At 45.6% G+C, this 23,665-nt stretch overlaps 1 protein-coding gene across 1 annotated transcript in view; it reads left to right on the forward strand.

Moving 5' to 3' along the window:
* Positions 1–1,160, forward strand: part of LOC307089586 (chemokine-like protein TAFA-5) — a gene marked incomplete at both ends in the record, with an annotated part of 90,038 nt that extends 88,878 nt beyond the window's left edge. Inside the window, one exon of the mRNA XM_079755935.1 lies at positions 1,105–1,160. Within this exon, the coding sequence (XP_079612061.1) occupies positions 1,105–1,160 (56 nt within the window). The remainder of the gene's footprint in view (positions 1–1,104) is intronic.
* Between the last annotated feature and the right edge of the window lie 22,505 nt (positions 1,161–23,665).

Below are 23,665 nucleotides of genomic sequence, written 5' to 3' on the forward strand. Positions count from 1 at the left end.
AACGATGAGGCTAGCTAAGCTTCAGCAAACGTCACCTCCGTTTAACCCGCGTTTGTTGAGATCGTCATGAGAGTCCCCATATGGTAACGCAAATGGGTTACATGCCAGCCTACAACATACAACACCTGCCTGCTAGGAGCCAAGCTACAGGCCCCGGCTGGTCGTCAGCAGTAGATAATTATAGATTTAGCTCCAGTACCGTCGGCCGCCATGTTGGAGGTGCGAGCTTCATCATGTTGGCCACGGAGCGAGAGCAGATGGTTGAAACACTTCCACACTTCTTCTCCGGGAGCAGATTAATTGTTTAGGCCCGGCGAGACTTTGTTTTGTAACCAGGCGGTATTCCCACCAAGGACGGCAAAATATTTGTCTGCCAGAACCTGACAATCAATAAGCCGCTGAGATATTTTTATGTTTTTCTTCCAATTTTTTGTTGGCGAAACCGTGGGTGATATTGCAGGGGTCTGTTTGTCACCGGATAAACAGGCAAACACGTTTCTGTATAGAACAGCTTCTCCATTAGGGTTGGGGAACATTGTTTATTCCAACGTATTCCCATCATTATAATAATGAGGGCTTTTGTTGTTATTAAATGAGATTTAATTCCAGCTTGGTGCCATAATGTCAACGTATCATTGTAAGTCGTTGTTAAGCGCCAGTCAGAACAGGGTGTCTAATACCAATTGAAGCCATTCAGTATTCTGCTGGGAAGTACGTTTCAAGTTTAGTGTCAGGTATTAATCACTAGGAGACTAACAAGAACAGATTGTCCTGTACTTTTGCTTTCCATGCTGTCAGTGTCCACTGTATACTCCACTTATTTTCCAATACGGTAAAAGATAATGGACGCTTTGTAGTAATTTATCCAATTACTACACTCTCTCTGACACCTCTATCCAAAGTCGGGGAGCTGGTAGTCGTTAGGGCATCTGTTACAGCATGCCCGCAGCAGGTAGGCTGTGGTGACCTAGAGCCCTCCGATAGTGCAGTTCAGGGAACGCGTCGTCCAGTGTTAACATGGAGTTTAACAAGCACGGCTGGTGCTCTTTCTCGTACCGTGGTAGGGCATATGGCTGACCTTCTTTGTTGTTGTTTGATTCCCAGATCACATGATGCAGTCTGAACCAGTGGTGGCGGCGATGGTGGACGGAGGACACTAGACCGCACCAATTTCCTGTTTCCTACAACCACCCAATTCCTGTTTCCGTGCTGGTTTCGACTGGTTCCCCCCCAGAGATTATCGCAGTTGGTTTCTTCGCTGTCTGTCATCGGATCACCATGTCATTTCCCGCCCTTTTTCGCGTCCCCTCTATGCCTGTCACTCAACGGCGCCCTCTAGTGCCACTGAGGCCCAGAAAACCTTAACAAAAAAATCTAACAAACAAACAAACTGGGGCATCGTCTTGGAACTGCTTACTGTTGGATTTTCCGAAAAGACACGGGTTCCAGGACAAAGACAGGACCATTACAGACCGGAACCTGTGGCTTCTCCGGACCACCGCTCCAGAACCTAGACCGAGCCGATTGCTCTGTGCTGTGAATAGGCCTCCCATATTTTTATAGACCAAAGAGTGAAACAAAACAAAAAAACGCAAAAAACAACGCAGACAGACGGACGCGTCTTGAAACTGCGTATTTGTGGAGACGCCCGCCCAACAAAGACAAAGACAAGGGGTGATGCGCCACGGACCAACAGCTAACGCTACGTTAGCAACTGCGTTTTGGCGGGAAAGCCGCGCTCGCTCGCTAGCATAACTGGAACCCGTTGGAAACCGGAGTAACCTTTAAACAATTTGCAACGACAAACTTTTTGGTTTGATTGTTTTTGTTTCCCAGGCGGAGAGCCCCGTACGACTGGGCCGGGGGATGTAGGTACAGCATACGTATAACTCTGTATTAAAAAAAAAGATACACATCTGATTTGCATTTTTAAGCTACGGTTGGGACATTTTGCAATAAGCATGGTTGGTCGCAGAAGGAGGATCATAACAAAGAGAGGATAACTAAAAATGTGTGTGAGGCTTTCAAGCCGGATATGGGTCAGAGGAAATGTCATTAAATGTATTTTGAGAGGCTCTGAGAAAAAAAAGTTATATATTTAACAGTTTTATATGTCGTACCTTTGTAGAAGAAGCTTATCGGACAGAAAATGAGGGGTCGAGAAAGGCGGTTGTACCCGGCCAATAAGCAGAGCCGTTCTAATTATCGCTCGGTTGTCTTTTCTGTTCCAACGAATCTGTATCCGCTTTTGTTCACAGTCCTCTATTTAACATGGCGCTGACTCACTGTCTCAAACCATTATGGATTAAAAAAGAAACAAAAAAAGGAAACGCAATGTATTTGACTGAGTGACTCACGGCAAGCCAGGGAGAGCAGCAGAATGGACATCTTCGTAGGTAGAGGGTGGACGATGTGGGGGCTGTTGTGATGTTGTGTTGTAACACGGTGTGGGGACACTCGCTCCTGGTCTCTGGATGAGGAACGATCTCTTTATTTATTACTACTGTGCTTGTGTTGCTGTGCACCCATGCGGGCTCTCTCGGATTGAGAGGGTGATAAAGAAGAGAGAGAGTGCGAGAGGGATGGGAGAGGGAAAAGGCAAAAAGAGAGAGAGAGAGAGAGAGAGAGAGACTAGAGAGTATTGCAGTGATTTACATACATGAGTTACTTTTTTATCATGGAATATTTTAAGAATAAATCAAACATGTGAGAGAATCACCAGATGTGCATCGAGGCATGGAAATTACATTTACCCTTCATCCTCGTCATCTGCCTCACCATCACCCACATATCCTACAGATCTAGATTAAAATGGGACCAGAGAAGATACTTCGAGAGGATGAATCATCCAGAAGATGGTCACTCTATGGAGTGCAAAAAGGTTAAAGTAGGCCTTATGTACCAGAGGATTACATGGCTACATTAATATAAATTCATATAATAATGTTATACAGTATTCAAACACATTAATGGACACCATATTAACTATACCAGGAAATTATTGCTGTTTCCTGTTTGAATGAAAGAGAGGTTCAAGGTAAGTGTTTTCACTTCTCGAAAGTAAAATCAATTAAACTGTGATCCCCCATTGATAATATAATTTCAAATTTAGAATGTGTTCATTTTACCTGAAAGTTATAAAATATGTGAATAGGATGTGAAAGGACACAAAGAAAAGAGAACAAATCACAAATAACAGAGGGAAAGCACACGTAATTTAAAAGCGATCAACGCGCTTTTAGCATCGCGGGGCGCAATTGTCATTGCTAATATTTCTGATGTTAAAACTTCTTAAACTATTCATTACACATTTCAGGGGTCAATTGGATTTCTTTCAGCAAAGTAATTTAAACTGCATAAAGAAATGGATCCAACATCGACGCTGGGAGTTTTCGCCACCAAACGACTACAATAACATACCGTAATTACGGATAATGGAATCGCGGCTCTCGCGTCGGGCTGTATGAAAATGTGGCTTTGTGACATCAATCTGTGTGAGCACGCAATTATACACCCTTACACAGGCACACTCTCGAGCACACACCCTGCACACAAACACACACCCATACCCCCACTACCACATGAGCCCCTTTTATGGGGGTGATGGATGACTTGGTGTGACGTTCCCGGACACATTCAAGGGCTTTCGCAGAATGACATCTGCAGAGGCGTTGAGACGTCACTTCATTAGCCCTTCACTTTAATGTCGCTCACAAGACAATCCACTCTGACACGGCTGGCTTATTTCAACTAAAAATAGGCTTATTTACGGTTTTATTTTTGTGTAACATTTTATTTTCCTCCGCTGAGTGAGATGAAAGATAAAAAATAATGAATGTGATGTTTTTACCTCATTATGTCACTCGGAAATGATATCATATATTTATGTGAACTAAATAAGACATTTCACAGCGGGGAGGAGGAAGAACAAGAGATAGAGAAAGAAGGGGACCGATTTTATTCTGCAGATCAAATACAGCATAAAACAAAGGTTGATATTGCGCTTGTACTCCATGTCTCTCTCCATCTATGTATTTATCTATGCATAGTACACAGACGCACACTCACAGCCACACACACACACACACACACACACACGCACGCATACACACACACACACACTCATATAAGCAAGATAACTTTACTTTAACTCATCCTCACCAAGGTCATATCGTCTTTATAAGTCTTTGAGTCAATAACACATTCTTTCAATATATTGGTTCCTGCATTACAGTCCGCAAAATCAATATTTGGAAATCATTTTCTACTAATGTGGGTATTAAATCCGACAGGTGCCTGAAATGTGATTTCAAGACAAAGGAAGGAGAGAAAATGCATTGATAGTTGCCCTCAGCTTGGACCTTGTAACCTCCAGAATAGCCTTAAGCCTCAGCCTGTTATCCTAAAATTTAGCTCAACAACAACGTGTATAAGTGGCTCTGCGTCGATGTGACCTACGGTACCATTATGATGGGGAAACATAACTATGCTGGTAACTTTGTCATTATGGTGATGTACCCCCAGAATGGAATCATGTCGTCCACCGCAAGGTCAAACAGCGGAGTAACACACACACACACACACACACACACACACACACACACAGACACACACACACACACACAGACACACACACACACACACACACAGACACACTTTTAGAGGAGACTCCCCAACACAACCTTCACATAAAAAAAGCATATATAATATCCCCTCTCAAACACACACACACACACACACACACACACACACACACACACACACACACACACACACACACACACACACAGAGAAACCCCAGTGCCATGGAGGTCCATCACTGGTACCAAAGCAAAACATTTAAGGGGGGAAATCAGATAAACATATTCAGGACATAAACTTTACAAAACCAATGTTGTGTAGAATCCACAGACACTATTTAAACAGTATAACAGTTTTAACAGTTAGAATTACCTGTTTAAAAAACACCTCTATTCCACTAGAATATCAGTCATCATTTATCTTCAATAATAGAAAACCATTAGGGATAGAATTCTTCTACGCTTGTGTACACTTCGGGCCCTATCTTGCATCCGGCGCAATTGACTTAATCACTGGCGCATGTGTCGTTGCTAGTTTACAACTGGCGCAGAGCGTTCTTTTCCCTCCTGCGCCACGTGTCGGTAAATTAGGGAATGATCTTGCGCCCCAAGGGGCGGTTCGGCGAAAGGAGGAGGCGTGTTCTGGCGCAAACGTTCCCTGGTGGTATTTTGCAGTTTCAGAAACCACTTGCGCCACAAACCAGGAAATACCTGGGTTAAAGTCAGTGGCGTGTTGTTCAGATGCTATTTTAAGGGCGCATGCATAATGTTGCTTGTGCACCTCGCACATACACTTTGCTTCTCTCATCTACCTAGCCACACATTCTTGATAAATTATTTGGGAAAGAACAGCTGATACAGCGGTAATAAGTTGTACTTTTAAATCAATGCATCTGCAAACACCGTACAGCAAACACATATTTTCTTGACACAGACATCGTGTACATGTCCATAACTTTTAGGATTGATGAGTATTTTATCGTGAGAAAACATTGTTTTACCGCGAGTGAGTGTTAAAAAGAATGAATGAATGCGGGCGCGCGTGTGTGTATGTGTAAAATAATTAATGAATGCTGGCGCGCGTGTGTGCGTCCATCTGTTTAAACACACGCAAACTAAACACGTAATGCATAATACAGTCCATGGCAATGTATATTAACGGGGGACACATGCATATTAGGAACACAAGTCGATAACGATAATGCATACAATACTGATAAGAAACGATGTTTATAATGTATTGCGTATATCATTAAATAGAACCACAGCTACCGCATATCATATGTTATATCATATACGTTTTCTTTGCCGAAATTTATTCGAGGACTCAGTATTTCTGAAGTTGTGGAAGAAAACCTTATTCCATGTGTGAATTAGGCCATATTATTTGGCCATAAACTGAGCCATTTGAAGTTTGAAATTCATGTGCATCTGTCTCATCGGAAACTGCAGACGCGCTGTCAAAATATCAACTTGTCAGATTCAAATGCGCTCATGACTCTTAAAGAGGATGGGAGCTGGGATTAGGCTACTTCAGGCCAACCCTTTTTAGATTTGCCCCGGGCGCAAGAGTCATTTTTTGCGCCGGTAAAATAGCGACATCGCCATAGAACCGCCCACAAAGCTACTTGCGCTTGGCGCTTCTCACTTGCGTTTCAGACCATTAAAAGAGGGCCCTTCATGTTTTTAAAACTGAACCTATAAATGTGGTCATATCGCTGAAAAATATAATTTCAGGGTTTTATTTTATATCCCTTTTTATTTCCTTTTTTTTCCTCGCAATCAATTTCCTAGAGTCTTTCTTAACAGCAGAATCTCCTGCATGATCGACCCTGGAATGCAAACGTTAACATTCCCAGTCGGAAAACCCTCCACCCCTCCACCATGTGCAGAGGAGACGGCGACAGAATACACATCGACGCTCTTCAAACACTCGCCGGGAGAGAGAAGAAAATCCCTGAGAATCCGCGCTGATTCACCGACCGACGGCAACTATCGATCCCGAGGTCAACAGCGACGGGCCCCCAGAGGCCCTACCCGGCCGGGAGTCGGCGATAACCGCCCGGCCTCCCGGGCTGTTTGTTCTTGGTCTTAACCTCGCCGCGACCCGCTAAAGTTAGCGCGCAGCTACACTTGATTAGCCTGTGCTCGGGCTCAGCGCGGCTCAACCACGCAGCCCCGCAAGCTGCCGGTGATTACACCTCTGTGTACAGAAGACGAGGGAGGGGAGGCGGGGGAGATCACCGCTGATTGAATTCCGGTAATCTGTCCCATATCCTCCAGGCGTTTCTCTTCCAATCGAGGAGTCGTAGCGCCGACTCGTCTTTTAATGTGATTAAAGGCAGGGCGGCGCAGAGCTCGCTCCCGCGGCTACGTATACGAGCTAGCCGGCTAGCGCGGTAGCTTGCAGCTAGCGACGCCGCTGAAGCAGAAATAGGTCACCTGTTGTAGGATTATATTGATATATATGTATGACTGGAGTGTGTGTGTGTGTGTGTGTGTGTCTGTGTGTGTGTATGTGTGATGTTGGCATGTGACGATGAGAACGAGTGATAATGACAGAGTGTGAATAATGAGATAGTGTAATGATGTCATAGCGTGTGAGATGATGTCATGGTGTGATTATGTGTGTTTGTCATGCATGGAAAATATAACTTTAGCCAATGTCTTGAATACAACAGTGCAGCATCTGTGTGTGCGCGTGTGTGTGTGTGTGTGTGTGTGTGTGTGTGACAGAGACAGATAGGGAGCAATTGAGAGAACGAGAGAAAGAGATGGTGAGAAAGTGAGAGAAAAGCCAATAGCATCAAAGAAAGGGAGAGGTGGGACATCAGAGACAGATAGAAGGATGGAGAGAGAGACAGCACCAGAGAGAGAGAGCAGACAGTATAACAGAGATAGAGAGAGAGGAGAGAGCAGACACGAGAACAGAGAGAGAGAGAGAGAGAGAGAGAAAGAGAGAGAGAGAGAGAAAAAGAGAGCAGACAGGATAACAGAGAGAGAAGAGAGAGCAGACAGTATAACAGAGATAGAGAGAGAGGAGAGAGCAGACACGAGAACAGAGAGAGAGAGAGAGAGAAAAAGAGAGCAGACAGGATAACAGAGAGAGAAGAGAGAGCAGACAGTATAACAGAGATAGAGAGAGAGGAGAGAGCAGACACGAGAACAGAGAGAGAGAGAGAGAGGGAGGGAGAGAGAGAGAGAGAGAGAGAGCAGACAGGATATTGTGTGACAGCCCGCAGCCCCTCCAGAAGGTGTCGGTGGACGGTCTGTTTACAGCCAAGATGAATCTCAGGAATCCCAATACTGCTTCCTGCAGCACTAAAATATTATGCTCCGTGATGGATAACATTTACCTGCTCATTCCACTTTCATGCGGCCCCCGTCTTTGTTTACGATATAAATCTAATGAAGTGCGTTGACAGCGGCGTGCGGTCGATCGATACGCAATATGGCGAGCTAGCTGCTTACCTCACGCTCGCCGCCTCCCCCCCGCTCCCCTCCCCCTCGCTGTCGACCATATTTTTACCCTATAAAACGCTTTGGCTCATAGCAGACGGCCCAATAATGTGCCAAGGTTAGCACGCCGCGAGAGGAGGAACATCCGCTCAACAGGCAGCTTATCAGCTAGCGCCCCGGGTGGGGGGGGGGGGGGGGGGGGGGGGGGGGGGTAGTTAGCTAGCATGAGGTGAAGACCGCCGGTACTGGGACAAAAATGTTGTCAGCCATTTTGTGGTTGTCAACAACCCTGATAACCAGTACTTTGTTGAAGGTGGACCAGATTTTAATGTTTGGTTGTTAAAGGGGTGGTATTATGGCACCAGGTGTGAGTTTGATTAACCATTACAAATTTTCCTGTGTTTTAGTGACATCACAAGGGGGAGCTTCAACCTAGATGTATGCTGGATAGATCTGTCTACCAGCCTACCCAGTGGACTGTACTATCATGCATCTGGGTGGACACACCCACTTGTGATGGCACAGTTAAAAGGCAGATTTCCTAACGGCTTGGAACAGCTAATCACACTCACACCTGCTGGCGTAAAATCACCCCTCTAACAGGTGCTTGTATCCGGAGCGAGAAATTTAACTTGTTAGAGGAGACTTGTTAGAGGTTTGAATGGCAAAGCACTTTGCGATCCCTTGCGAATGTCGGATAAGGATCCTTCAACACTCTATGATACAACATTGTTGCGTGAATGATCCAAAGTGCCGGGTGGGTAAAAGTCTTCAAAATGTTATTTTTAAGACGCGTTTGAATACTTTCAACGTCCCTCTTTGCAGAATGATGCCAAATATTTGCTATTTTTTAAGCTTCTTTCGACAAAGACATTCGGCAAAGCGGGACATTGAAACTATCCATTGTTTTGCAGACAAAAGGGTCTTTAAATTGATATTTACCTCCCAGTTTACCTTCCTGAAATACTTTGGATTATAGCAGGGAGCGAATGCAGTCATATCAGTGAGCGGTGAACAGTTTTTCTCTTTATATCTTCCATTCAATGTTGGATGAATGGTGAATAAAATGGTGGAGCAAAGAGCTAGAGCTTTCAGACAGAGCTGTGTGCTTAAGTAGGAAAGAAAAAAGTGAGCAATTGAGGATTTTAAATGTAACGGAAATCCCTGTGAAACCAAAGTATGTAACTGATAACACGAATTGCAAAACAAATGCATTATGTTTCTCGTTCCGACAAAAAAATCTTGCGTTACTTTGCAGCACGTTACCCCCAAACACGTCTCATAATATATTTTATCACCTTTGCCTACGCGCTGCAACAAGTTTATAATCATTTTATTTCAGGCACTCCTCCTCCTGATTAGTTTGAAATTAAATCAACAACGCTATATTTAAACACCTTGGTTTCTTGTTTGTTTTCATTTAACGAGACAAGAACACTTCTCTCAGTGAAACGTTGCCTTAAGCCTCTGACTGAATTTCATCATTCACTCTTGCTTTATTGCAGGGGAAAGGAGAATTGCTTTTTTTATGTACACTTATTGTGTACATAAGTGAGGTATTTTTAATGGATGATATAATGAATCATCGCTGCCTACACCGGCACAATATAAACCACAGATATGTAAGAGGCTTTTTCTGAGATCGTGTTGTTAGTGTATATAACTAAATAAGTATTTATTGATAAAGATATTGATCATACTTATCCAGGGCAGTTAATAAATCCAAAACAAATATGTGCCTAGCTAATGCTTTTCTCTGGCTTGCTGGATATCAACCGGTGACATCCAATGTACATTAGGGAAGGCAGTTTACTGTTCCTGTCTGTTAAACATTAGTACAGTTTTAATTACGTCCTGGACCCAAGCTGCTCCCGACAAACCAGTTGTTTAAGAATGTGCGTATGAATGGTGGAATGTGAGGCAATAGTTGGAAAGCACTTGTCACAGGTCTGAACAGTCCTATAAAAAGCCAGGCCATTTACACATCCATATATTTCTCCAATCCATAATAAATATCACCCTGATGTTGTCAATAAAAATACAAACTGTGTGTACGTTTTATTTGGTTTAATTTGTTGGATACTCTCAAACCCCACCTGAACCATTCCTTCCGACTCTCCAATCGTATATTTTATTTTTTTATATTTACCAGGAGAGACAAAGGTTGGGTTGGGTTCTGCTGTTGCACAACGTCTGCCTTCCCCCCCCCAAACACACACACTCCGGCGCCCGAGGCCCCCAGCGTTCCCCTTGACTCGTCCTGACGACCTCACAACAGGGGGCCGGTTGACTGTCAGCCCGGCGCCGCGGTCCCATTAAACCTGGGCTAACTGCCCCTGTTCATCATGGCTGCCCATTAATAGCTGCAGCTGGAGCTGGGGAACATGTGGGTCAGGCCACTGTATCATACATAATTATTACCCCTTATAGTTATTAAGCACCACTGGTGTGTGAGCCAAATGCCGCACCTCTGGTGGAGTTTTTTTTTATCATCGCTAGCGTTAGCATTAGCGATAGAGTTAGCGTTAGCGGTAGTGGCCGTACGTTAGGGGTAGCATCAGCGGCCATATGTTAGCGTTAGCGGCCGCGGTGGCGTTTTGGGGCGCGGAAAAGCAACGCTTATGTTTTTTGTTAACATTGATGGCGTATAAAAAGAAAAAGAAGAAAAACTTTGACGGGTTAGGATAATTGTATGGGACCGTGTTCACGGAAAGATACAAAGAGATTAAAGAAACAACATTTTAAAAGCGTTTTGCCGCCGCATTCTCCCTCCCCGTCCCAATCGGGCGTAGTAATAAAGTTCTGCGAGATTGAATTGGCCCCTCCGTATCCCTGGGAAACGCAGAGGGGCCGGCTTGACAGACCGTGGCCGGGCGCAGCGCACCACTAAACGAGAAAAATTACCAGGCTTCACCGGCACCTTTAAAAACTCATTTACATCCTGTCCGCTTCCATTATGGCTGGGGGCCCCTCGGCGGAGCTCTGGGGGCCCGGACTGGACCCCGAACACATCGGTTGCACCGACAGAAAACCTGCTCGTGGCCATGACCTGCTTGGCTGCTCCGCTAGGCAGGTGATTCACTGCTGCGGAGGGTTTGACCTCTTTCTCTCCCCCCCCCCCCCCTCTCTCCTGCTCCTCCTCCTCCTCCACCTCCTAACTAGCTAGCTATTAATTATGAGGCGATGGTGCAGAATTAGCAGAGGAAACTGAATGAATATCATTCATGGGATTTATTCATGAATGTATAAGAAATGTAACACGTAAACTTAAAAAGGTTAATTTTATAGAAGCTAATGTAATGTAAAAATAAAATAAAGTCAGTTAGCTATCTAGCTAATACGATACTAATGATGTAGGTAAGATATACATTTCATCTCACCACATAAATAATCCTACTTCTACTCTTTCGTATGTTTATTGTAGTCTGTACAACTAGAGCCAGCCAGGCAGAGGAAAGTCTGTTAAACGCTGGGGAGGCTTGAATAAAATACCGGCGAGGTTGTTCGTAAAAGGAAACAACGATCAGTTCGGGGCAGATAGCAGATGAAATGGGGCTGGCTTTTGCCTCCCTTTTTACGCAGAAACGTATGAAAATTACGACCGGGCTTCGGCAAATAACTTTCAGTAACTCACAGTATCATTGTAAGCCATTAGCCAGCTCATAAAACAAAGTTTAATGTTCATGGAAGCTAGAGGGTCAGGGTTGAAGGAGTGGTTACTATAAAGGTGCTTTATACAAGGCCCTCTCCAAAGCCCTGAAAGCCTTTTCATTTGTTCAGCTACAGTGAGCCTATATTGGCTTCTTGAAGGATGTGGGCTATCTTACCTATCGCATGCCTGCTCGGATAGGGTTTTGTTTTTCAGGGTCTTCCGAGATAGAGTCTACTTAGGAAGTGAAATGACCAACAAACAAACAACACAATGTGGCCGTTTGACATTCAAACATTTTTGCAGCGCTTTTAAGAACCTGCTTACGCTTTGAGCATCCGCTGATTTACATCCAACCGCAAACACAAACAGTACCGCCTCATCCACGCCCTACCCACAGCCAAGAGAACAACGGCACCTCTGTGGTTCAGTTAAGTACCTATCGAAGAGTAGTATGTGTACGGGGAAAACATCCGAGCCTGATAAGGGGTACCTGCACACCAGTATCTGAATTTCAAACCCAATAAAGCAAATAATATTTTAGCGAGAGCAGCACTAAATTAAAAAAAGGTAACTCCATCCAAACATTCAGTGTAGCACATTAATGAGATTCTAATCTGGGGTGTACGTGGACGATACGGTTCTGACCTGAACCTCATCGGGAACTGTAGTCCCCGACACACTGCCTCGTTTTGGGGGGGAAAGCATAGCCATCGGGGGGGTCTACCTCCAGAACACGACAATCACAAAATCTAATGAATATTTAACGACTCGATGAAGTGACAGGCTCAGAGAGACAGGAAGAGACAGGGAGACAGACAGAGGAAGAGAGACGCTTTTAGTTTGTTATCGTATTGGGATTTTATTTCTGTGTCCAATATCGTATCCTGTTTTAGTTTTTATGTGCTTCCGCAATCATGCAAACGTCAATAAAGCTCTTTGAACTGAATTTAGCAGGTGGGGAAGGGGAGAAGGCGGAAATAAAGAGAGACAAGAGGAGGGAGAGAGAGAGAAGAGAGAGAAAAGAGGGGGGTGAGATAGAGAGAGAAGAGGGGGAGAGAGAGAGAAGAGGGGGGAGAGAGAGAGAAAGAGAGAGAATGAGGGGGGAAGAGAAAGAGAGAGAAGAGGGGAAGAGAAAGAGAGAGAAGCGACAGACAGAGAGAACAGGGAGGTAGACAGTGAGAGAGAGAGACCAGTAAGGGAGGAAGAGGAGGTGCTTATAAACAGAGTATAGGAATGGGGAAGGAGATAAAAAAGGAGGCAGACAGATTCATAGAGAGAGAGAATTAGGATGAAGGGAGCAATAGGAGACAGAACACAGAGAGAATGAGAGAGAGAGAGAGAGAGAGAGAGAGAGAGAGAGAGAGAGAGAGAGAGAGAGAGAGAGAGAGAGAGAGAGCCCTGCTGACTGCATCCCGGTGATTTGTGGGCTCACCTCAGACCCAGAGCGGGGGGGCCCTAGCCCGGATGCGTCGGGGTGTAGAGTCCTCTCCGTGGGGGGCCCCTTCGTTACACGCCGCGAGCTAAATGATGTTTGAAATGCTTTAATCAAACGCTGTCTGTTCATTGGACTAACAATAGCTCTCCTGGTGGGGCGCGCTCATCGCTACGCAGCGCCCCGGGGGGGGGGGGGAAACCTGGCTGATGGGACCCGCTACGCTAAGCGCCTAGGGGGAGTGAGCCAAGGAGGGGGTCGGGGGGGGCATGTTTGACGTGACACCAAGTCTATACATTTAAATCAGCTTATATCGCCCGGGGACGCTTATCGGGCGCTGTTGTTTAGTTTGACAAAATGAAGCGAGGCACATTTTGGGAGTGGGAGGCAGAGATGGCTGCGCAACCTGCTCACGTTTGGGAGCCATTTCCTCCCCCTGATGGGGAGGAAACGGTCAAAAGGAGCTGACACAGTCAAGATGACACGATGTCCTGCTTTAAGATAAGAGAGGATGGGGTATGTGAAAGAAGTGCTTCACTGTGATTTAATATATTGGAATTGTACTTGAGGTTGCTATGACTCAAAGTAAACTCAGGCGGTCCAGTGGAATATAAAAACCATTGGTGGATTAAATACAGTAAACATTTTGCTTAAAGGTGTATTATTAAATTTCTGACCACTCAAGGCCTTAAAGTTTATCTGCAAATAGTAAACAATAAATAAACCGAAACTAGACTAGCCAAGAGTGGCAATTATTTATACATGGGAAAAATATGTTAATATTAAATATGAGGACGGTTTTGAATGTAAATTTCTTCCAAAATAAAAATAATTACGACGTTCCTCGATTTATATTCTTAGGGAACGTGCACTATGACTGGATTGGGTCATCCTGTAGTCCTTTCCCCTGACCAACGCCCAGAAGAGATGTGTCTCTCTCTTACAGGGCTGGGGGGGCAGAGACAGGGAGAGAGAGTCTCTCTCCCAGGGTCAGGTAAGAGAGAGACAGGGAGAGAGAGTCTCTCTCCCAGGGCTTGGGGAGAGAGACAGGGACAGAGAGTCTCTCTCACAGGGCCGAGAGAGAGAGAGACAGATCCCCAGGCTTCCCGGTGAGTAAATCTACTTTATTGTGTTATTTCAACCTGTCAGACCTATTGATTAGTGGATGAAGACAAAGATGATGTTTTAAGGCCTTCAATGAGGGCTTCATAGCTGTCTTCAAATCCAATAGCAGCAGGGCACCTCGGATCCTAACGGGATTTAGAGTCGGGCCGCGGGATTGATGACCCAGAGCGGTGCTGGACCATGGCTGATCTATGGCCGTTAACCCCCACCCCCCGCCCCCCATAAACCCCCCTACACAAAGGTCTGCCTTCCATCCGAGCCACCGGTTTTATTTCTTATTTCAGTTGGCCGTCCGTCGCTCATCCGTGCGCCTGTGTCAACCGGCGTGGTCAGGGATTGTTAAAGTGTGTCAGGGTCGCTACCACGCTACCTTCAAACCAAAACGCAGTCGGAGTCCGCTTGCATTGCAGGCCGTTAGGACTTCAATCTGGACAAGAATGAGAAACAGCAATATATCGCTGTCGGTACAGTAAGGATGTTCATAGAACCAACAATCGCTAGGTAAACCCATTTCCTGTAAACAACAAAGATAGCTAGGATAAAATGCAACACAATGCTAAGTACTATTTTGAAACGCAATTTTGAAGCTTGGACGCATGGTGTTTGATCAAAAATGGCTGTTGTTAAATGAGTGGCAGTGCATTATCAGATTGTGTTTTGATCAGCGTGATAAAATGAATAGACACAACCACGATTGAGCAAACGACTTCATGATGCATACAACTCATCGTACATTCCTTTCTAATTCCTCTCTGTAAAACAGCTGAATCCAGAGACTGGGAAGAGGTATTTTTAGTTTCCGATTGTGAGCTGTTCGGCATGCACGGAGGTCTATTATATCACCCTCTAAGGAAACCTCACAGCAGAAAGAGGCCAGCCGCTGACAGCGCCCTCGCCCGCGTTGTCAACAGCGACCGCAAAGATTTAAAAGGCGAATCACCACCTCTGTCTCCTCCTCCTTCTCCTCGTCTCCTCGTCTCCTGCGTCGTCTCGTCTGCATACGGACGCACTCAGAGCTCTCCAGGCTCCCAGGGACAGGGACGTGGTCCGTCTGTGGTCTGAATGAAAGGATGGAGGAAGAGAGAAAGAACAAAATATAGAAAGACCGGAAGAGAAACAAGAGGGAAGGAATGAGGGGGTATAGAAAGGAAGGAAGAGACAGAGAGATGTATAGAAGAACAGAAGAGAGAAAAGGAGGAGGAGTAGAAAGGAAGGGAGAGAGATGGAAAGAACGGAAGAGATATAAAAGAAGGAATGAGGGGGAATAGAAAGGAAAGAAGGGAGAGATGGAAGAACAGAAGAGAGACAAGGAGGAAGGAATAAGATGGAATGGAAAGGAAGGAAGAGATAGGTGGAAAGGACAGGAGACAAGAAGGAAAGAAGGACGATGAATATAAAGGGAGAGAGATGGAAAGAACAGAAGAGAGAAAAGAAGGAAAGAAGGAGGAGGAAAAGAAACTAAGAAAGGTAACACAACACTGAGGAAGGACAATAAAAGGAGAAAAGAGGAACAGAAGTGAGAGATAAACAAAGAGAGAGGGAGAGAAGAGAGATTGCTTGAGGTGGAACTACCAAAGAACGGAAGAAAGCAATGAAGGAAGCAAAGGAAAAAAGGACAACAGGAAAGAGATTGGGCGAACAAAGAAGAACAAAGGGATGACAGCAGATAGCTAATGGAGGGATGGACCTACATTATAATAACTCCTATATTGTCATCCCCTGGACTGGCGTGCTAGCACGCTAGCCGGTTTGTTAGCACGCCATGCTGGCATCCAGACATCAATGTTTCATTTGGTCTGGGAGGCCGGGGACTTTTGCCCTGCGGACATATGGGACTTATCTCCTCTTCCAGGGAGAGATAGGCCCTTTCTGCTCCACTTCATAGCAGGAAGGCAGGGGACGGTGCTGGGTTTAGAGACAAACAGAGCAAACCGCAGGATCCGCTAGCTTCCCCCTCTCTGTTGGTCAAATCTCATCTGTCATGGAGTTTGTGTGTAGTTCTATGCATTCATGTAGAACTTTAAAAAGCAAACCAGGCTTCAACAAGATAGCACACACACACACACACACACACACACACACACACACACACACACACACACACACACACACACACACACACACACACACACACAATGGATGGAATAAATGAACTAGGATAAACAAAAATGGAACACAAAATGAGAACCAATTCAGCTAAAGCAAAATAATAAAGTGAAAAAAAATTGAAATTAAAATACAAATATATATATATATATATATATATATATATATATATATATATATATATATATATATATATATATATACTGTGAATACAGTGGAAGAGGTCAAAGCCCTTTGAAAAGAAAAGCAAATATGTGTATTTTATTTAACTTTTACCACCAACTATCGACTGGAAGATTGTTCCAATGCTTCAAAAGTGGTTTCTGCAGACCAAGGACTTGAATGTATTTATACAACGCTTCTCTAACCAGTGGCCACTCAAAGCGCTTTACAATATTGCCTGACCTTCAACCATTCATGCACACAATCACACACCGACTGCGGAGTCAACGATGCAAGGAGACGGCCAGCTCGTCGAGAGCAGTCAGGGTGAGGCGTCTTGCTCAGGGACACCTCTGCACTCAGCTAGGAGGAGCCGGGGATCGGACTGGCAACCTTCCGGTTACCAGCCAACCCGCTCTACCTCCTGAGCCTCATGCCGCCCCCGATGATTGGGTGAAGCATGCAGAGTCCTGCAGAGGCCTGGTTCCTGCAGTCCTGCAGAGGCTGGAGTCCAGCAGAGGCCTGGTTCCCTTCCTGGTCTTCGCGGTGTCTGACTTTGCGGGGAGGACGTGGCAGAGAATGAGTTTGAGCCACTTGGAAGCTCGAAAGCCAACCTGCTTTTGTTTTTTCTCTTTAACGTGATCAATGTTTATTTGATCAGCAGTAAAATGTGTTGCATGGATAAGCTCCATCAGGGCTGGAGAGCGGTACGGAGGAGCGATCTGCCAAGAATTACCCACAACACAACACGGAATAAATTAACCAAAGTACAATTAAAAATGATATCAGGTTTTAATTGTTTGGAAGGACAACAAACAGGTGTTACAGTAGTCTGTTGGAAGACACGCCATGTTTGGCGAGTGGGTTTTTCAAATTCACATGTTTATTTTAGAACATGACAAATAACATTACATCTCACAACCTACTTTGAAATAACATCTTCTTTCGCTTGAGGGGCTGTAAATCAAAAGAAGTAAACAAGGATGCACTTCTCAATGTTTATAACCTTAAAAGGCTCCAAATGCGATGTTGGGGATTGGCCCAATTATATTGGTTATGGATGGAAACATAAATCAGACGAGTGATGCGTCTGAGAAAATTCTGGGCGTATTTGTGCTCCGTCAACAATCTTAATTGTGTTAAAGGGCACCTATTATACCACCGTGTAACATCACAAGTTGGAGTGCCCTTCCAACTTCATGATGGATGGATCATGTTGTCACATCACAATCTGTGAACACCTTCCAAAGAAACCTTAAAACACACCTATTTAGCTTAGCATTCTCTTATTCCATTTTTTTTATTTTTCATTCTATTGTTAAGCACCTTGTGTTGCAATTTAGCACGAAAGGCACTATATAAATAAAGTTTCATTTGACTTAATTGGATTCAGGGTACTATTGTGAGACGGCTATCAATATCAATCAATCAATATCATTGCTTAGCCGTCGCACAATAGGCCAAAATAGGGCAGAAATACCAGTAAATAAGGGATTACCCATGCATCCTTCTCATTGGACCGTACATAGGATCGGTGCCATGGAACGGATGGTAACAGCAGGTCAAGGTTGTCACTGCTCAGTTCAACACACAAAATTATATTAGCTTCGGCTAACTCCCAATATAATGCTGACCAATGTTCTCGATGTCCCCTGTCTCACTTCATATCACACCATCTATACGACACGGTCGTCGCGCTCGGCCCTACATACCGGCCGAGATTGCTTTCTGCACCGGTTCTGTTTTTTTTTCCGGGGCCAAAATCTTCTGGTAGTTTCTGGAGAATCCCATCATGGCCGGCGGGAACAGGTGTGAAGAAGCAGGGAATAGTCTTTTCCCTGAGCACATTGCACCTCCGTAATGGAGGAGAGGTGGAAACGATTAGCAAACTAACAGCTCTGCCCAGGAGGGACTGGCTTCTCCTGGAGGAGGTGGAGGAGGAGGTGGAAACCACGACACCTCCCGACGTGGAGAAGCTCCTTCACACTGTTTAGTGGTGGAAGTTGAAGAGGAGAATTCATAAGGTTTGAACTTTTACCGCCCCAACAACCAGCTGGTTTGAGAGAGGGTTAGGAAAGGGAGCGTGGATGGGGTCAAGCTGGTGATTGATTAATCAGATATTCAACAACTGTCGTTATGGTGATGTTTGAATAAGGGTTAGGCAGGGCTATGTTTAAGATTTGATGGTTACGTTTAGGATAGTTTAGTTGAAGTATGCAGTTTTAGACGGACGAGGTATCAGGTTTTAGATGGTTACCTTGAGGTACTAAGCTATAGATAGTCACGTTTAGGTAGTAATCGTGATGTTGAGGCATTAGGCAATTGGTGGTTAAGTTTAGGTATTAACCTAGCAGTTAAGTAGTTAAGTTTAGATATGAGATTGGAAATGGTATTTAGAGATATTAGGTTATTCATTGTTATGTTGAAGTGTGAGGTTGGAGATGGTCACATTGGACGGTTAGCGATGACTGACTTTATGTATGAGGTTAGAAATGGTTATGTTAAGTATTTGGTTTGACATGGTTACATTTAGGTATAAGGTTAGAGATGGTAACTTTTAGGAATGAGGTTAGAGAAAGAAATAGTTAGGGACTAGGGGAGGGTGTGAAATATCAAGGAAAGGAAAGGATCTTGGAAAAGCAACAGAATACCGTTGCGAACCGTTGCGAATGAATGGAAATAAGGGAGGGGAGAGAAAGGGAGAGAAATAAATAAACCAAGGAGGAAAGAAACTAATGATCTCAGGAGGAACTATCAAACAAATAAATAATTGTAAATGTCACCGTATGCTATTTCAATCATTTCTTTGCATTTTGTTCTCTGAAAAGATAATAAAGGTAATAAAATACTTTTCACTCTCAACATCTGTTGGTTTAAAAGCAAGTGGTTTGCCAGAAGAACCTTAGCGGCCGATAACAATGCAAAAAGAAATGTTTGATTCCCGCACACATGAAAGCAGAAGACAGTTTGACAGGATCGACGTTCAGTCACATCGGAGACATCACAGTAAGCGTTCCGACATCACAGACGTCTTCATCTCCCCGTGCGTGCGGGAGCGTGAACCAACCAAGGAGGAACAAGCGACCACGCAGGGACGATCAGGGAAGAAGGCGTCGGCGGAGGCGACCTGCTGTAACTACGGCAACCGGCCCCGCTTCCTTTGAATGGAGCAGCTGGTTGATTCCTTTGATCAGCGGTCCCCGTTGCCTGGCGGTCCCGCGGGACCGGCCGTTGAACGGGAACGCCGCCGACGCCCGTCTGGAGCGACGCTCCCCCGGGACTTGGCCAGGGTCAGAGCTAACCGCTAACCGCTAGCGGGCTTTGCTAGCCCCCTGCCTTCCCGTTTTGCTTTGGTTGCGGCGGAATTAAAGCGGGTGACTCGCGGTGTTGACTTGTGAAGCGGCCTGTCAGACTCGATTGATCTAGAGTCGGGCGGAGAAGCATTGAAGGAGGCTGTCTCTAATCGGAGAAGCTTTTAGATTAAAAAAAGAGCGACGGAGCGATCGGCGAGGTGGAGGGTTTCATATTGCCTGTCTTTGTGTAACGGCCGTAATTCAGATGTATGTTCCACGCCGTAATTGATTCTGACCTGATTGAAATGGTTTGCCGCCATCCCAACCCCTCCCCAATCATTGATAATGATTCATCGAATAATTGCGGGGAACAATTTAAAATGTGGCCTCCACCCCTTCGTCTGAGATGCGGTCGGTGGGGGGGGGGGGGGGGGGGGGGGGGGGGGTACATATCCCGAAGGAGGAGGACCCTAATGAGCAGATTTCATGTTTGGACACGGGCCATTATGGCCAGATATAAACATTATGTCCCTGACCTTTGCTCGCCGAAATCCTGCAGAATCAAAACGCCTTCAAAAACAGAAATCATTTGAATAGACCTCGTGCATCTCTTTATTAGCTTTTCTGGGCTGGATAATGTGTTGTTCTCCTCCATACAAAGCCTCACATAAAGGTGGTGTCTGCCGCTTGTTTGTTTGTTTGTATTCAGTTCACCATCGCGCTTTTTTTTACGGGAGCTTCTGAACATTGACAGTTTTATCCCCCCGCGGCAAACTTTTTGTTTTGTCTTTATTACAATGTTGTGCTCTCATAAATTATAAAACTGAATTGTCGGGGATTTTAAAACAATGTGTGCGAGGGAGATAATTACAGTATGCCATCGCGCATGGGGGAAGAGTGAGGGGGGCGGAAGAGGAAACCGTTTCTCTTGAATACATCAACACTGATCCGAGCTTGGCTGGGTAATATGTCCTCTGTCTTAGAAGCCACCAGTCTTTGCTATCGCTGGGAAAATGAATCAAAATCATCAGCGTCAACAGTTGGGAACTTAGTTCGGCTTTAACTGTCCCAATTATCTCAGATGAATTTGCTGCTCGCTTTTGTTTCTGGATAATACGGGGCCTAGCCTTGACAAGAGAACACTTCACATCTTCTTCAAAGGGCGCCGTGTGTACTTAATAGCCAGCAAAAAGCCTGCATAATTTGTTTAATAATTAACGTTAAGACATTACTTCACTCAAAACTTGTATTTTTTCCTCCAGGGGGATTCATTTATGCATGCAACTATGTTAGTATAGCACCGCATGACTGCATCGTACCCCTTGGATTTAGAAAAAGGTCCAACAAACGGATCAGTCTCAGGGTTTCTAGAACGCATCATGGAGCGTGTGAACCTTTACTCTGACCCGAAGGTCAGAGGTCAGAGTTCAGGTTCAGTTTACATGCAGTATTTCTCAGTCTCAGTAGTGAAAGTGGAAGTACGAACACAAGTACTTCACAAAGTACTTCACAGAGAAGCTGGTCAAGTATGTGCTAATATAAAGGAAGTAATAACAACAGAGTATAATTATGACAGGCTGGAAGAGCAGCATTCATAATGAACTGAAATGCTTGTTGTGTTTTTCCTCAACAGGTTAATGTAGGAGACATGTGAATCTGGCAGAAACCAGTTTTACAAACCCAACAAAAAAACGAATCCATCCACAGAACAGGAAACCTGTCACACGGAAAGTGTAGGGATGTGTTTCAAGGCTTCAATTAAGTCAAAGCGTCGCTCAAAACGTGTCTGACGACATGCTGTTAATTGTGAGTGTCTCCATAAAACCCATTAGCAGTAGTTAGCCACCTGTTCCTGAGTCTCTGTGGCCCTGGATTCTTTGTGCTCACACTGTCTACTTTCCTCACCTTCATGCTCCATGCTCTCTCTTTCCTCTCCACCCTACTCTTATCTCTCTCTCTCTCTCTCTCTCTCTCTCTCTCTCTCTCTCTCTCTCTCTCGGCCATGAATAATTGATAATGCGATGGGATTCTGGGTTTTCAGGAGTTGGAGCACTCCGTATCTGTCTCATAATGATTACCGAAGGGGTCCAGGGATTAGGCCTCGCCAGTCTCCCCCATCCGACCCCTTTATCCCCCATAATCCCCAAAACAAAGGTCTCCTCGGCACCGGAGACATCGACCGATCCTTATCATCCCGCTCTGAGGGATAAGACAACCCCCCGCCCCCCGCTGGCGGCCTCCACCACGACCGGAGTTTAGAAAAAAGTACCAACCCCATCACTCCAACCTGCACACCTCCTCTCTCACCAAGCTCCTTACCCCCCCCCCCCCCCCCCCCCGTACCACCCTCCCCCTTACCTCCCTCCCCACCTCACACCCCTCACTTCACACCCCCTGGAAGTGAAAGAGGACAAGGAGGAGGAATTAGTTTCTAGGTCACCGTGGTTACAACCCCACAGCCTCACCCCTCGTGTTTCCCAGATTGTGTTTTTATATCAGGGGATAAAGCCCGGCGTGGGGGCGTTGGGAGGGACGCGGTCCCCGGAAGGGGGGCTCCGGATTAGGATCAGGGGAGCAACATCACACACAGACACACGATGGAATATGAGGGGAGCGGAATTACGGAGGTGGAGGGGACAGGGAACCGCGGGGACGCACGGCGGCAATGTGAGGGGTAGGTCAGGAACGGCGGACATGTCGGGTGTGAGGTCAGACAAGACTCAATTACAGCAGAAACAAACCACAATTGGCCTTTCAATGCAGAACCGAGAAAAGACAGTTCAATGTTATTGATGGCACTTAAAAGTAGTACTTAGCATTGTGTAGCTTACTATCCTAGCTATCTTTGTGGTATACCTGGAATGGGTTAACCTAACAATTGTTAGTGCTTGGCACTTGGTTCTCTGAACATCCTTACTGTACCGACGGCGATATATTGTTGTTTCTCTTTCATCTGACAAATATACTTATTGTAAGGCACTTTGGATAAAAGCATTTGCTAAATGCCCTGAATGTAAATGCAAACGTAAAATGTAGAAAGCAACGGTCATATTGCATACTGTTAATCATCACCTGGTTTTAATTCTCCTTCAACTTCCGAGAGAAAAGTTCCACTCAAAGCCGACCTGAAAAGGGGAATCAGTCAGGAGACGAGGAACAGGAAGAGGAGCCCGCCCACTTCCTCTTCCTCTACCCGTGAATGGGATGACCGTCGCCTCAACCCGCTCCATTGACTGAGCACCAGAACACGCTCACACACAAAGAGAGACGGAGAGACGGAGAACAGGGGAAGCTGACAGCGGAGGTGGAGCTCAGACACCATGAGCCGCAGAGTCAGAGGCTGCCAAAGCGAGGATGTCCCCGAGCCTCCAGGAGAAGCTGGGGTAGGAGGAGCTCAGAGGAGGAGTTCAGAGAGGGAGCGCCTCAGAGGAGCAGCTCAGAGGAGCGGCGGCGGCCCACATGCTAAGGGGGTTTTACTCTCTGAGGCGGCAGAAGGAAGCCGAACACCTGAGGCAGGCAAAAACCGGCAGCAACATCAGTCCTGCTCCAGATCTGTTTCCCCCCCTCCTCCTCCCCAGCCTGTAACCCGGGAGAATCCATTTTGTCCCGTGGATGACCTCAATACGTTCGCCGGGGACGCTGTGATGTCATCGCTCGTCAGCACATTCACAAAATGGAGGAGGTGTTGTTTCCGGCGATCTTTCGTTCCCTTTTCTCTCTCGTGCCCCAAATACTAATTCCTCATTTCCTCCGTTGGATTCGTCCCCGGATACAAAAGAAATGCCTCGTTTTCATTCTCCTCTCATTGCCCTCTAATCCTTTATCCTTCACCCGGTGTCTGTCCTCCCGCCGCACA

The sequence above is a fragment of the Pollachius pollachius genome (genome assembly GCF_949987615.1).
Source record: "Pollachius pollachius genome assembly, chromosome: 18".
Taxonomy (NCBI): Eukaryota; Metazoa; Chordata; class Actinopteri; order Gadiformes; family Gadidae; genus Pollachius; species Pollachius pollachius.